Source organism: Anomalospiza imberbis, chromosome 3, assembly GCF_031753505.1.
Source record: "Anomalospiza imberbis isolate Cuckoo-Finch-1a 21T00152 chromosome 3, ASM3175350v1, whole genome shotgun sequence".
Taxonomy (NCBI): Eukaryota; Metazoa; Chordata; class Aves; order Passeriformes; family Viduidae; genus Anomalospiza; species Anomalospiza imberbis.
In genome coordinates this window covers 83,517,703-83,533,650 of record NC_089683.1, presented here as the reverse complement: position 1 = coordinate 83,533,650, position 15,948 = coordinate 83,517,703, and the positions used below count along the sequence as shown (strand labels likewise).

General features: G+C 48.7%; 1 protein-coding gene across 1 annotated transcript; it reads left to right on the top strand.

Moving 5' to 3' along the window:
• The first annotated feature begins 7,813 nt into the window (after positions 1-7,813).
• Positions 7,814-14,162, top strand: TCTE1 (t-complex-associated-testis-expressed 1). The gene is made up of 4 exons (XM_068185457.1): positions 7,814-8,071; positions 9,976-10,544; positions 11,612-12,061; positions 13,962-14,162. The coding sequence occupies exons 1-4, from the start codon at positions 7,888-7,890 to the stop codon at positions 14,136-14,138; spliced, it is 1,380 nt and encodes a 459-aa protein (XP_068041558.1). The 5' UTR covers positions 7,814-7,887; the 3' UTR covers positions 14,139-14,162.
• The last annotated feature ends 1,786 nt before the right edge of the window (positions 14,163-15,948 follow it).

Below are 15,948 nucleotides of genomic sequence, written 5' to 3'. Positions count from 1 at the left end.
CTGCTGCAGCCTGTCAGCTGGCATGCTCTGCCTCCTGCCCTATGCCCAGCATCCACAAGCAAGGCCTGTGGGATGTCCTGGGGAGATGAGCCTCCACTCCTGCTGTCAAGCTCTGCTCCCCACACAGCCAGTGCAGGCAGCAGATGGGCTGGTCTCTCCCTGCCAGCGCAGGCAAGGGGGCTGGAAGGTAGGAGGTAGAACCAAATCCAGTCTCATTAAGGGTAATTACCATTCATCCCAGGAAGCAGTAGGAAAAAGAGCCCACGTTCTCCCCATCTATTAATAGCTGTCAGCAGCTGCATGGTTCCTGCTGTGACCCAGGGAGAGCAGAAAGCTTTGTGAGAGCAGCAGCACAGAGAGCATTCTGCTCCCCCATCCTTCAGCACTGACTGTACAGGGGCAATTTTCCTCCTTCCAGGATGTCTTTTGTTTTGCTGCTTTCCCCAGGACTCCAGGAGCTGCTGGCTGCTTGTAAGCAGTTTTTTCCAGCAAGAGCTGAAGGGAGACAGCCAGAGGAGGGCCTGGAAATAGAGCTTTGGAGCCAGTCCCTGCTCCTCAGCATCCTCAATTTTCTGAGTCCTGCCCAGTTTTGGCAACTTTCTGTGCTCCTCATTGAAAAGGTAGAAGCCATTAATGCAAGAGTACTGCACCAGTGCCAAGAACAAACCTCGCTGGCTCCTACCCTAATAAATCCCTTTGGTGTCAGGGAGACATCAAACACCAATAAGCTCCTCTCCAACCTGACCTTCAGCTGTGTCCATGGTTCTTCCCCACAGAGAGATGAACTACATCTGACAGATGGAGGTTGCCTTGCTGCAGGCATCAGCTAGAGAGGCTGCCCCACATGGAGCACAGGACTCAAATGAAATGACATCCCGGACTGGTGTGGTTACGTCCAGCCATCATGGTGTGATGTGAGGACACTGCAGGCTGCAGGAGATGCACTAGCAGAGCTGCCCAGGAGGACACATGCACAGAGGTTTGTTTTTTTTTCACTCCTACCTCCAGCTGCCACTGTAAACAAACAGCTTGCTACTTGCTGTGGGCAGAAAGCTCACCAGATGTGTTCCTGAAGTCCCTGAAGAGATAGCTGGTGCTGGTGTAACTGGAGAGAAGGAGAGGGAGAGGAAGATGGAGAGGAGAAATGCTTGGCTGCAGGATGTGTTGGTGGCTGGGCAAAGCCAGGGAGGATAATGTTTCTAGTCCATCATGCTGGGACATTAAAAAATGTTGTCACCCTACAGCCACAGCTTTGTTTCCAGAACAGCACCTGAATCTTCACATTACCAGCAGAAGACGCCCTGTGGGATGTGTTCCTCCCACACAAGGCCCTGCAGGACCTGGCTCCTGTCCAATTTATTTGTTGTGATATGAGATTTGACTGTTGTTACACTGTCCTCCAACTGTAGGCAAAGCTGGCAGAGCTGATAATGCACAACACCATCACAGGTGCTGTCTAGGGGAAATCTGAGACCTGGTAGCTGGAGGGATACAGAGGGTACCTGGGGTCTGCTGGTAGGACTTTAGTCACTAGGGCCAGGAAGCACTACCTTCCTTCATCCTCACGCTCAGCTGTCAACAGTGGGGATGGGAATGGAAATGGATGCAATGTTTTACCCTGCATCCCTACTCCACAGAATTTAAGGAGCAACTGACACTGCATACCCCACTGGGAACAACACTAATGTCTACATTTCCCACTGGAAATAAATGCTAATGTACAGAAAGAGTTAACATAGCTATTTTTGAACTACCACTACTTTTCAGCATATGATTCAACACCTGATTGCATGTATTTTGACAACTGATTGCAATATTGGGCACTGTTGTCTCTGGGAATCAATGACTGGATAGACGCAGCTGAACTCCGTTGGACTGTGAAGTCTCCAAAACATGACATTTGCATTATATTGGCCATGAGGTGGGCTGAAAACTTCAGTGTTGATGGCTTGCTGAAGGCTCAGCTCAGAAATTGATCACTGTTGAGGCAACTCAGGGGTGCTATTTCTGTGGATCTGGTTGGGCTATCTCCTTTGCAATTCAAGAGTCTGACCGAATGTATGCATGGAAATCAGTGCAAGAGAAAATATCCCTGGCTTTATGTTGCTCTCATTTCTGCTTTTCAAGGTCTCAAAAGCCCTGGAGATGTGTTCCCAGGAGTAATATGGTCAGTGTGAGGCCAGCATTTGTGAAGGGCTTTGCAAGCCTTCTGACTACCCCACTGTGCTGAACACCAGCTTGACTCACAGGCAGTGTCACTGTCTTCTGGGGAGCTGAGTGACAGAATCAGGCCACACCTAGAAAAAGAAGTACATTGCTGCCAAGGTCTAACTTTCCATCTTTGAAATTCACAAAGGAAGCCTCAGAGTCTTGATCTTTTTTTTTAATCTATGCCTCTTTGCATTTATTGTTTTGTTGCTGAGCCTTTAGGGTGATCTAGGATCATGCTTTTAACATCTTCTTCATGACCAGGAGGTAAATTTTATATGAAAGTCAGCACAGCTTCCTAAAACTGCCAGCTATTATGGGACTTGCAGGACTATCATGAGAGCTGGCACCAGTGTTATGTATGCTCCCACAGGGCACAGGCTGGCCGCACTCCTCTTGTGCCCAGTACATCAGCATTCCAAAGGAGTGAAAGAAAAACCTGTCTCAGGCTGGAAATGCCCTGGCAAATACTGCAACGCTTAGATCTGAGAAATGGGAAAGAGGAGATGCATGTTTTCATCCCCTTGTTTACTCTTTATACTCCATAGCATGATGTGTGTCTTGATGAGGATTCTGGTCTTTCCCCACCTCTGCAGAGGATGCTTAACAGCAGAATGAAAAACAAACAGGTTGAGGAGAAGAGACGAACATGCAGCAGATGGACCAAGATCTTCTTGCCATCAGTGCAGTTCTCAGATTTGCTTTCCTCTCCCTCAGACTGCCTGTGATGTCATCCTGCCCCAAAATATGAGGCCTTGAAGCAAGCCCATTTCAGGCACAGACAGCGTAACTTTAGCCATACAAACATAAAAGGAAACAGGTATCTTGAAGATAGCGATGTATCCACCCTTTGAATACTGACTGGTACCAAACCATTTGCATTGCACCCCTTGCCTCATTCTTTCCATGATGCCACAGCAGCTGCTGCTGTTGCTGCAGGAGTGTCCGGGACTTCGGCAAATGTTCCCTCCCCACCCAGCACTCGTGGAGCACGGTGATGAGCTCACACATCTCTGTGCTGGAAGAGGGGGCTCCTACTCACCACGGCACTAACTCTCAGCAGCTGCACGGGGCGGGGTGACGGGGGAGCGCCATTTCAAATCCCGTCCCTCTCCTCTTGCCGCCCCGCACGCCCTGGCAGTGGGCAGGCCCCGTGACAGCGGCCGCGGAGCACCGTGCCTTGCATGGGCTTGGCTCGGACGCGGCCGCGAACCCGAACCCGCAGCGCGACGGGGACCGGCTCCCCACGAGCCTCACGCGTGCCCGGTCGGGGGTCGCAGCCCGCGGGAGCCCCGCCCCGGCAACGGCCGCGTCCGTGGCGACGGCGGCGGTGGCGAGCGCGGGGCCGCGCTGGTCCTGGTCCCGCTCCGTTCCCTGCCCCGCAGCAGCAGGAGAGAGTCGGCAGCCGAATCCCCCGGCCCAGGTGTCGGGAGGGACCCCGCGCGTTTCACGCCCCGGTGCCCCTCGGCGTTGCCGGGGCTGGGGACGCCCAGCGCCCGTGACCGGGCTCTTCCCCCGGCGGTTCGCAGGTGTGACTCGTAACGAAGCGGCCGCGCCGATGTGTTCCCTTCCCTCTCGGGGTCTCTGGAAAGGAGCTTGGCTGGTAGGAGGGAGCGCAGGGCCGGCATCCCATGGAGCTGGGCTGGTGGGGCTGGCGGGGGCCGCGGCGGTCAGCAGCACCCAGGCGTTCACCTTGCCCCACGGGGGAAGGGACCCCTCTCCGAGCCTCTGGGGCTGGCACGGCAGAGGGGCTGCGGTAGGCAGTGCTCAGGTCCGAAAGGGCTTTTGTTTTTCTAACACTAGGGCAGTGGCCCTTCACAGGTCATGCTGACAGAGATGCAGGACCACAGTTTTGGCCCTCCACACCGCCAGGATCACAGTGGTGACATTAACCAAATTCCCAAACGGCCAGCTGGCCTCACTTTGCCCAGTCTCCCATTACAGACAAATTTTATTATATCTGAAACTAAATAGATTCCTCATTTGGCACTTTTTTTTTTTTTTAAACTCACTTAAAGCCCATTGCAGTGTCTCAGGCCCAGGTTTAGCCTGCAACAGTATCCTAATGCACATTTAGTATTAGCCTTTGAAAGTGCCACAGAGCATGGCAAGTCCCCACAGGTGTTGGTGGAATCAGTGGTGTTAGCCAGACTCAGGATGACTTGCCTGGACTACAGGTAACAGCATTAAGGTCAGCGCACCTGCAGAACAACTGGCATTTTCAGGGTGCTGCTGCAGTGACATAAGAGCTTCCTCAATTAGTAGGCAGACAGAACTTCAGTGCAAATGTAATCTTGGCTGGGGCATAACCACCCTCAGAAATAATTTATCCTGCTCTTACAAACTCTCCAGTAAGCACAGTGTTTACTGTTGTTCCTTTTCTTGGATCTCTGTAATCCTAGTAGGAGCATCAGCCAAAGGTCACCAGTTTTCATGCAGCTCTTTTTTTTTTTTTTTTTTTGGTCTCTCTGGGATTTGGTGTGAATGAAAAGAGCAAAAATCTTTTATTTCCAGATCAAAACAGGTTTAGCTGAAGAACATTTGTAAGGCATGTTAGTAGCAGCATAATTTGGTTGTGTGACTAGATTTCTGTCAGTTCCTCCAGGGGAAGGGAAGTGTGATTTCCTTTATTTTTTTAAGAAGTTCAAGCATTATTTACTTTTCAGTCTAATCTGGGTGTTAAATGACAAAAACTGGGAATTTACTACATGGCTCTGTTCATTGTATATTGTCTAATAAAGCCTTTTTAGGAGAGGTGACTGATGTGTATGCAGAGTGGGTGGGAAGAAGCGTGCATTAACAGTGTTGACTTGGTTTATTGATAGTGAATTACGGCACTCCCCCTCTGTTTAAATACGTGCTTAGCAAACCTGGCTCTGCAAAGTGGCTTAGAGTCTCAGCTCTGGCTGGGTGAGACTCCTGCAACCGAGGCAGAGGGGGTAAGCAGTGAAGGAGGCTCTTCCCTGGTAGTAAGGGCACCTGGCAGGTGTGTTCACCATGCTGGTGTGGTGGGAATGGATGTATTGGGAGCAGTAGCTCAGGGTCAGACCTGGCACCACAGGCATAGGGTTGATTTGGATGTTTTGCAGCCTTGCTCCTGTTTGCTTCATAGTGAATGACAAGTGTGCATGGAGGAGTCAGCTGAGCTGACTTGCTCTGGGGCTCAGATGAAGTGAAAGCCTCTCAGCAGCCTGGGCAGCTCTGCCTCAGGGCAGCTGTGTCTCCTGCCCAGACTCTTGGAGCCCATTTGGCAGCCCTGCATGTGCCATGGGTTACCTACCCTCTGAAAATCAATCTGCCATCAGTAAACAGGCAATCCCATCATCTGCTGGAACAGACAGGAAATAATCCTAGGCCACCAATGCTGCACTGGCTCTCCCCAACAGCTGGCTTTTAATGATTGTTTCCAAAAGGTCAGGAAAGCCATCAGAAGCTCCAATCAGCTGTGATTGGCCCAGGGGACAAAATTATACAGATGCTTTTTGAATAGGACAAAGGACTGAGCAAGGAGAAAACAATTTTCCCAGTCACTTCTATTAATGCCATCTCACTGCCTTCTAGCTGTGTTTTGCTCTTCTACGGAAGTCCGTCAAGCACCAGGAGTTGGGTCTCAGCTGGGTTAGCGTGCTGTCAAGAATCAGGTCTCTTCTTTTCCCTCTGTAAGGTGGCCCATCATCATAGCACCTTCCTTAGGCACAAGGACCTTTGCAGGGAAAGGATTCCCAGCATTCTCACAGCTGCCTAACACTCATTCCTTCCACTTCTACCCTTCATCAGATCAGGCTGCCTTTTTTACCAGCCTTTACCTTTGTCATCTGTACACCACTGCCTCCCAGGAAATCATCTTCCCTGTCCTTGGCACCCTTCATCTTCCTGCTTTGGGCCAGAGAATGTCCTGCCACTGCCATCCCCACCCTTTCCTGACTGTCCCTCTCAGGCCTGCCTCAAGTGCATTTGAAGAAGCTTTTGCTGACATATTTGCAGCATTAATCAATTGCTTCTCTCTTCTAGACCTCAGCATTTCACAGATCTCCTCCTTTCCCTTTTTTGCAGGCCCTTCCTCAGATGCCTTTTGTAGGGGGGAGGAGCAGAGCAGAGGGAGTAACACTAGCAAAGCCTGTTCCAAAGCTTTCAGGGAGAAGGAAGTGCTGGCATAAGCAGCATGAGCTGGGAAGGCAGAGGTGAAAGGAGCAACCTTGTGCAGGGGAAAGAAAATGGTTCATCTAGGGACCACTGTCTGGGTCACATCCCTCACAAAGGAGGAGCTGGTTGGGATCAAACCACCCTTCAGGTGAGGGATATGGTGGCCAAAGATACTACATGGCAGTTATCCTTCCACAGGATCCTTTGACTGTATGGTGGTGCAAGGCCACCAGTGCCCTGAGATATCCTCTTGGTCATGCAGGAAGCTGTTCTCACCTCTGACATTGCCATCCACCTCTGCCTCATGCTTCTTTTAGGCGTCCTGCAGCCTGTAACCTCCCAGCCCCGTGCTGCAGCCCTGTTAAGTCCAGTTAGCCCCAGTAAGGATCAACATGGGTCTGTATGCCCTCAGGGATGCTCACCAGACCTAGATGCTCTTGTGGAACCCAGAACTCAAGTGGATGGTGGATGATTTCTTCCTGGTGTCTTTTCTGCCTCTTTCAGAGTGGCTGGTTTGAGAACCATTAGGACTTCCAGGCAATAACCATACGTGTGGGATTCTGAGAGTGCTGGCCTTGAGGCTAGAATATGAAACAGCAAATGGAAAACTTCGGTCTGGGAAAGCTCTGCAAAGTTAATAGGGCCAGGCATCCTTCCTTCTGCTCCAGGCTGGTTCTTTTAGCTCATATCTGCTTAGGCTCAGTGCGGTCTGAACAGGTCTGACTCATCTCATCAGTTAATGGATGTTTGGAAGGAGTTCAGCCAGAGAATAATGGAGAAAACCAGGAAAAGATTACACTTATAATGTATTCATCTGTAAAGCATCTGTCTTTAGAGAGTCATAAGAACAGGCATATCAGATCAAACCAGGCTGGCCCAAAAACCCATCTCTGACATTGGCTAGAAGCAGACACCTGCAGAAGAGTAGAAAAACAATGCAAGTGTGTGTTCTTTCCTCCAACACTCTCCCCATCTCCAGCTGTGTTCAGCTGCTCACGCTGAGCCACATGACTTCTGTGTAGTTCATAATTCTCAAAGGGTTTCTCTTCCATGGACTTTTCTTAGAGTCTACAAACTCCTAACATCCACAGCATCCTGTGGCAAGGAATTTCCCAGTTCAACTGAAGCCTGTGTGAAGAACCCTTTGTTTTAAGCCTAGCTCCTGCCAGCTTCCCCTATTACTTGTATTGGAAAAGATAGTAAACAATCAATTCCTGTCCATCCTTTTCAACAGCACTCTGAATTAACACCACGTTATTATCTCCTTATTGCATGTGGTGCCTAGAGACCTCTTTGCACAGGGCAGGGTATAAAGATGAGGCTAAGTAATAGTTGTTTGGCTGCAGTGCTTCCAGTCCAAAGCAGAGGAGGCAGGCAAAGGGAAAGTGTGTTACAGGAGAGCAGTGTGAGCTGACCATTAATATTGCTAGCTTCTTTCTAAAGCTGCCTTTTTATTTTGCAGGTAACCACGTAGTGGTGACCCTCAAGGAAGTTTCCCCTTGCTTCTCCTGAAGGAGAAGTAGGTCCTGAACAAGGATGCAGCAGCCAGAAGCTGGTTACAAGAACAGAGGCATTCCCTTACCATGTCCACCTCAGGCCAACCTCACTGATGGCTCATTCTACACACGCCGCTGCATCACTGAGGATCTCAGTTCGTCCCTGGTCACTGTCCCCCACCTCACTGAACTCTGCCTCCAGCACATTGCTCACAATTTCGAAAGTAAGTGGGAGCGCATTTACTCTAGGACACATGGAGAGAGGGTCAGTCCCAGAGAGCAGAGGGTCAACAAGGCAGTCAGATGCATCTGAAAAGCAGTGTGGCACCCAGCCCTGCCAAAGGAACAGATGGGGAGAAATATCCCCTTGCGCAGCCAGTTAAACAAACTGTTTAGTTGCTAAGTATGTATTTGTACACTCCAAGAATGGCTGTAGTCCTCTGGGCTGCACTCCAGGATGTGACTCTGTACTGACCTTGTTCTATCACATCTTCTTCCATCCATGCTCTTCTGGACTCACCTCAACCATGACTGGGGCTGTGCAGTTGCTATTTCCTGCTCTTGATTCATACAGACGTTAGGGTAGTGCTCGAGGATGGAGCCCTGTTGTACTGAATGCCATACAAAGAAATGCAGAATTGCTCCCTGCCCAGAGGAGCTATCATCTCAGTATTGTACTCACTGGCTCAGCCCTCCTCCATGGCTTTTGGTGGTGATGTGACAAGTTATATCCTCAGGCAGGGAATGTGCTTTTGAAGCAGGTGGACTGTTGAAACACAGCAAGACAGAAGAAGCATGTCTCATCTGAGAACTGACTGGGAGGGGGAAAAGAAGAGCCTGTCTTTTTGGCTGACTCAGTGAAGTGGCAGCAAAGACCAAAGATAGTTTTAAGGCTATGTCCACACTGGGACTGTAAGACAGTACAGAGGAGCTCAATACTGCTTTATGCCAGGAGCTGGAGGTACTTGAGGCTCTGATCTGGGACAACCTTGCAGTCCCAGCAGCCCAATCAGTCAGTTTGATGCCAAATGCATTGGACCTGCACTGTGCACACATAAAAGCAGTGTGTTCATTTTCATGGGGACGCCCATGCTGTTACCTGAGCTGTGAGGCTGCACCTTGCCCACAGTGGGGCCTGAATGAGCCTGAGTGAAGCTAGCCCAGCCCTGCCCATATGTGTCCCACCTCTGCTTGTGTTGTGGGGCTTTGCAGAGAAGGTCACCGCAGTGTCAGCTGTGGGACACTGGAAAACAGACTCCATGAAGAGGCTGTGGTAAAACTATCAGTGCCCTTAGGAAGGGAATGCCCCAGAAATAGGGGAACTATAAAGCTAATCCCACTTAGTGTTTCATAATCTGGTTTCCTATGCACAGATAAGTTTCTTCACTGATGATTTATGTTACTCAACACAACTGTGTACACATAACCAAATATTCATGGTGCGAGTACATGTGGCTTTTCTCTGGCATTTCTGGGCACAAAGAACTTCCACCAGAGAAGACAGCTGAGACATAGGGCAAGCATTGTGAAAGAGACTCAGGGGAAAGAGTACCTGGGAAAACAGAAATTTTATTTAAACAAGATGGACCTAAAAGCTAGGAGTGTGCCTCAGCAAAAAGGAACAGGAATCAATTTGAGGTAAGACTGATGCTTGAATTAAGATAAATAGGCACAAGGACCTGCATGAAAAGCACACAGTTGTTCTCAAATACTGTTCTTCAATATGCTTAGAAACCAAAAGGGAGAAAGTTCAGCAAATAGCAGGCCAAGCTCTCCAGTCACTGTAAGGCTGAATTAGTTCTCTTGGGAAAAGAATTCCTGCCCGGAATATAAACTGCATTCAGACTAAGTTTAAATGGGGAGCTCAGTTTCTGGCATAGTTCACAAATATTATGAGAGTAAACCCAATTACACTGATGTTTCATTGTAAAAGTTAGAAATCATATATGGAAATGTACAAATGTGTTCTGCCAACTTAGCTCTGTGTTTCAGCTCTGGCAACCAGGGAGAAAGCTGGTATCAGCAGAGGGGAGGGCATGGGCACACAGCTGGGGACCTGGGCAGAACCATAGTGCCAGCAATTGTTCCTATGCCCAGACCAACATCTCATTCTTTTTATCTCTTCCAGAGAACCCTATTTTGAACTATCTTCTGCCTGAGCACCAAAAGAAGGTGGTGGATAGGCTCTCCACCAGCCTTCCACTCACTGTGACTGCCAACATCGTAAGCCACGAGGAGTACTGGAAGAGGTGCTGTATGGAGTGCTGGCAAGTGTGTGATGTCTCCAACTATGGAGACAGCTGGAAACGGATGTTCTTTGAACGTCACCTGGAGAACATTCTGAAGTTTTTCATCCCTAACACCACAGACCCCAAGCAGGTGCTAGAGCTCATCCCACTCTGCAAAGGCTATGTGTGGAAACTGGAGATCAATCAGTTCCTGCCACCTTTGCAAGTGGATCAAAAGGAGGAGAGCAATGAAATCTCTGACACAGAGGATGATGCTGAAATTAGTGAGGTCTACATGCATCATTACGACCTGAAAGATGTCATTACTGCTCTCCCTCACCTTGAAGAGCTTCATCTCATTTATGGTGTGAAGAGCTGTGGCATGAACTTTGAGTGGAGCCTCTTTAACTTCACTGAGCTGGACTGCTCCAACTTGGCTTCTACCGTGAAGATGTGCCGTAACTTGAAAGTAATATACTGCAAACTGAACCTTACTGCCTCAGCTAGATCTTCAAATTGCACGTGGATAGAAATACAACAACCAGTTTTGCTTGCTGGTACCACCCTTCCTTTTGCAAGTTACAGACTCTGACAGAGTGCAGAGATGTTAACCTGCTGGCCTAGTGCTGAGTATCTTGCTCTGATGTGTCCTTATTAGAATGGGTTGTCAGGGGATCAATGAAAAAAATATTTGCTCCCACAAAACTTGTTGCCTGTAGTGTAAGAGGCAGCAGCACTCCACTGTTTTAACTCCTCATATAGTTCTGGGAGGGAGGAGAAGAAAAGTCCAGAGGGAACTTTTCATAAACAGTTTTTTGTAGTTTTGCTCAGTAAATGCATGCCAGCGTCTCCCAGAAGAGCAAAGACCCCAAAGAACAGTGTGGGGAAACACTCACACTTGCTTTAGAGCAATGAGGGATTTTCCTCCTAAGAACTAACAGTGTCTTCAGGTCTGTGGCAACAGCAGTGCAGATACTCAGCCCCTCCAAAACATCAGTGGGCATTGCTATCCAGAGTAGAACCAGAGTGAGTTGGATGAACTCCCCACAGACTGGCATACTTTGGGAAATATGGCTTCTGGAAGAGAAATTACCTCTCTTGTGGCTGTTAAGATGCCCCAGGCACACAGGACATCGTACTGTGGTTATCACTGGTGCACATGTTCATTCAGACAGGTTCGACTGTGATCTGGGCTGGGTTCCGCTGCTAGTTGCTGCAGACATTTGGACAGCTTTATCTTGCTTTAATTTAGCCCCCAGTTAGAGATCTTGTGTGGTCAGAGGAGAGGAACAGGAATTTCCAGGAGGCAAACCCTTTTTCCTTAGAATAGGCATGGGACATCAGTGGCATGGCCTGCTTGCTGGAAGTATCAGTCCACTAGGAAAGCAAATACTTGAGCCTGCTAGCTAAAGGTGTCTGAAGTGAAGGGAGATGAATCCTATCTGGTGGACCATAGGTTTAACTCTGTGATGATCTTGTACAAAGCTCAGTCCAAAGCATTGGCTGTTGTAGTGACCCTGGTTTTCATGCCCACAGGTTTTCAAGCTGACACAAAGCAAAGTGGATGATGACAAGGTCAAGATCCTGGCCCGTAACTTGCAGCATCACCCTTGCTTGTTGGAGCTAGACTTGTCCCACAATCTCATCAGGGACCATGGGGCACAAGCTCTTGGCAAGCTGATCAGCCACAGCAGATTAGAAACCCTTAATCTGTGTAACAACCAGATCTGTCACCTGGGGGCTCAGGCTCTTGCTCAAGGTCTGGCTGAGAGCTCCACTCTGACCTCCCTGAATCTACGCCTCAACTTCGTGGAGGACAAAGGTGGGGAGGCGATTGGCCATGCCCTGCTGACCAACACCAGCCTGAAGTCCCTGCATCTGGGAAGTAATAACCTGTCAGAGCCAACCGCGGCAGTGTTCTCCCAGGTCCTGGCTCAGAACACCACTCTGATGAGCATCAACTTCTCATGCAACCACCTGGGGCCGGTAAGAGCCCTCTTCTGCTTGCAGTCTGTGACACTGTGTGGTGGTCTTGCAAAGCAGATCCTGAGCCTGTCTCAAAGCCACAGAGGCAAATGCGTCCCTCATTTTGCATTCTTGCTATGATAACAATCAGTTGAGAGCAGGGAAGAGACTGTAGCAGATGTCAGGAAAGAGAAGGACACTTTCTTTGCATGAACATGCATTTACCTCACTTGTTACATCTAGCTCTGTTCATAGGGCTGAATCTGTCTTTGGGGCTTTTGGGCAGAGAGGGATTTTCCCCCCAGGAAACTGAAAACCAGGAAGCATGTCTGGGAAAAATCACAGATGCTTCGCACACATGAGTGTAGTTCATGATAGGTGGCATAAGATGAGGGTCTCATGCATATCCTCTGTGCTTTGGATCTGCTGTGCCATCTGTCACTCAGCAGCACACAGATAGTGTTACCCTTCCCAGAATTTCTCCTGTCCATCACACGCTCAGAGGAGACTGTTAGAAAATTGGCTTGGTTGTTGAGCTTCTTTAACTCACCCTGCAGCCTGGGAGCAGTGCGGTGGGTCAGGAGTGTCATGTGTGCTTGTAAGTGGCTCCTAAAACACAGGCTTACATTTTCTAGGCAGAAGAGCATCCACAGATCTTACTACATCCCTAAGAGCAGCAGTATGCAACATGCCCACAAACCAGACCTCTTCTCTTTTGCTGATTAAAAAGAGCTTTAGAAATCTGAAACTAGACAGCCAAAAGCAATCATGCTGGCTTTTAAACTTTCTGTGCTGCCTCGATTATTCTCACTGTCAAATAAAGAGACAGCAAGACCAGCTGTCCCTGCTGGCAGGAATATCGGCATCAATGTGTTTGACAAGGATTTTAAAAGGATTTGATGGCAGAAAACCTTTTGTGAGTTCTAAGTTTTATGGTCCTGGATGTGGAAAACCATCTGAGTTTAATGATACAAGGGGGCAAAGGTTGGAAAGGATAGAAGGATATTTGTTTAGTAAATAATAATCTCTGTACTTGTATCTTCCTTCTGATGAGCTCTCCTGTTACCCATTTGTGAAGTTCCATGGCAGCCCAAAAGGTGGCTGGTAGTATTATCTTTGGGAAAATTGGGGGTTTTGCTAGAGATGCATTCAATTCTGACCTCTGCAGCCCATTAAAAAGAGACCTCTTCCCAGTCCTTTTTGCTCTGCCCTTTTTGGCAAAAGGGCTAAGAGGCAGGGTGTTGGGATCAAGGGGTCCATCTAGATGGAGGAGAAAGGACGGGAAGTGTATTTGGTACTTGGAAGAGAATAACAACAGTGGAAAAAAGTTCAAATTGTCACATCCCTAAATACAGTGCTTCATGTATGGGGGGGATATGCCTCAGAGTGGGTTGCCTCCCTAAGGCTACATCACATTTTCTCTCTCATGAAGGCTGGTCTTCATTTACATGAGATATTCCTCTCAGGAAAGCCAAACCAGCCTGGGAAATTGCATCCAGACAGAAAACTGTCAGTTCTGGGGCTCTCACAACTGCCAAGATGAGGAACAGCACTCTAATCCATTTGTCCCCAGCCAGGAGTAAGCTGGGAATGGGGGGACAGGGAGGAGCAGACTCCTCTCATGTTATCATTGCCAGATGTGTTATTAACCAGCATGAGCTTGAGAACTCCTGACATGGTACCCAGAGGGAGTCATTAGCATGTGTCATGTCACAGAGAGCTGCATAAGGTTACACTCTTCCTCTGCACTTCTCCTCTGAGCAACATTTCGGACCTGGGTGGAGGCCTTTATCCCTTTTGGCACCATCTCATGGACCTCCCACTGGCAGCAGCAGAAGTTGCCCTGGGGAGGAGGGAAAAGGAAAAATGCACTTCTGTTTTGGATGTCCTCCTTTAACCATCCCCTCTCATCCTTTTGCAGGATGGTGGGAAGCAGCTGCTTGAAGGGCTGGCAAACAACAAGACTTTGACCGAGCTTGATCTCCGCCACGCAGAGGTGGAACAGGCGACTGATTTCCTCATTCATGAAATTGTGTGGGCCAATCAGGAAGCAGTGAGGCAGGGATCTCTGCAACACCCCACCACTGAACCCCTCTGAATAAAGTGCTCCAGGGAGCAATGAGCTTTGGGTGTGCAGTCTTGGAAACACTTTACTTCAGGGTCTTGGTTTTATTTACTTTTCTTGGAAACACTTCACTTGTGACTGCCACCGCAGCCTTTCCCAGACCCACATCATCCAACCTGTGACTTCATTGGAGACAGACATTTGATCTCAAGGCATTCTAGTGGCACCACAGAGCAATCTGCCTCTTAAGCCCTCTCTCTCACTGCACCCCAAATCTCACCTCCTGTGATGCTTTTATATGCTCCAGCAGCAAGCTTAGTTCAGGCAACTGAATATTGTTTCACCTGTAAAGCAGCTAAGATGAAGTCTCTGCCACCTAAATGGTCTAGTCCAGACCTAACTTTAAGTTTTTGCTGAGGAGGATGTGAGATACCTAGAGGATTGAGGGAATGTTGTTTCTAGATCCCCAGCAGCTTTTTCTGGCTATTGCTCTGCTCAATAATCTATTTGAATTTATAGTAAATCTGTCTGGAGTCTGATATGGGTGGTGAAAAGTAAATAGAAATAAATTCAATAACTCAAGAAGTCTCACCACCATGGTTTCCTGCTTTGGGTTGCTCTGCTTTAAATCAGTGCTGGCCTGCTTTGCAACAGGTGAATTCTTTACAACCAGATGCTTACCTTACCTAGTAGTGCTCTTCTGGGCAAACCTGTCTAAAACAATCTGTTTTGCATAACTTCAAGCTAGAGGGGTCCCTTCAGGACTGCTGGCCCACATAGCTCACAAGTTTGAAAACAGTGCAGCTTCCTTGGGCTTGGAGCAAAATGGAGCAGCTTCCTTTTGCTCTATAGGCTGTAGTCACCTGAGGATGGGACAAGGCACATACATGAGTGAGTTGGTCCACTGACCACCCTGCTCAGGAGATATCAAGGAATTAAACAAGTGGGTTGACTTCCATCCCCTCCCACTCTCTGAACAACACAGGAGCTTCCCATGCCTCCCAGCCCTGCCTAACACCAGTGCTCACAGACCCACTGCTGGCAACCACCTCAGTGAATCATCTGAAACTTTTATTACACCGATTTGGTTTACAATCTTTGTACTTTGATATTTCCAACAAAAAAGGCAACATTGTGATATACTGTTTGTACATATATAGAGAGACAGACAGAGCTAGATCATATTGACAGAGTTGGAAAGTAAAAACCGTTTCCCAGTGTTCACAAAAGAATTTATTCACCACATACCCGCTTCTGCCTTGCCCTGCCTGATGGATACAGACACTGATGGTGCCACTGGCCCCTGGCCAACAGGACCTTTACCTGCACCGCGTCACGCCCATATAGATCTGAAAGGATGGAGTGCGAGGCTGCCCCAACAGCAGGGGTGCCGACAAGGCTCAGGCCCAAGCCCTCACAGGTTTGTCTAACTCCCTTCCCAACTACTGATGGATGCTCCAGGGGCTACATCCAGAAGAATTCCTAACCAGCAGTAGCAGCTATGAAACCTCCCTACCTGGGCGACTCCTACTCCTTGTTTCCCATCCTCGAAACCGAGGTATTGAATATACTTATTTATTTTTATTTGCATTTACAAAATATTTTCACTGGATGACACACCTCAATGAGATGAGAACTCATGTTCAGAAACAGCAGAAAAGAACCCAGATCAGCATCAGGCTGATGAAGCAACAGCTCCAGCAGCAAGGGTGGGGGTTTAATGGGGGTGGCCTGGTCCTAGGCAAGCCTGCCTGTAGCTCCAAGGACAGGGCTGCAGCTGGTCAGCCAGTTGTGCAATGGTAGCTCATGCCTGGTGGGCAGCAATGAGATCCTGCAGACATGC

Coding starts and splice junctions, on each gene's coding strand:
- TCTE1 (XM_068185457.1), top strand. CDS start 7,888: ATGCAGCAGCCAGAAGCTGGTTACAAGAACAGAGGCATTCCCTTACCA. Junction 8,072..9,975: donor CATTGCTCACAATTTCGAAA/GTAAGTGGGAGC, acceptor TATCTCTTCCAG/AGAACCCTATTTTGAACTAT. Junction 12,062..13,961: donor CATGCAACCACCTGGGGCCG/GTAAGAGCCCTC, acceptor ATCCTTTTGCAG/GATGGTGGGAAGCAGCTGCT.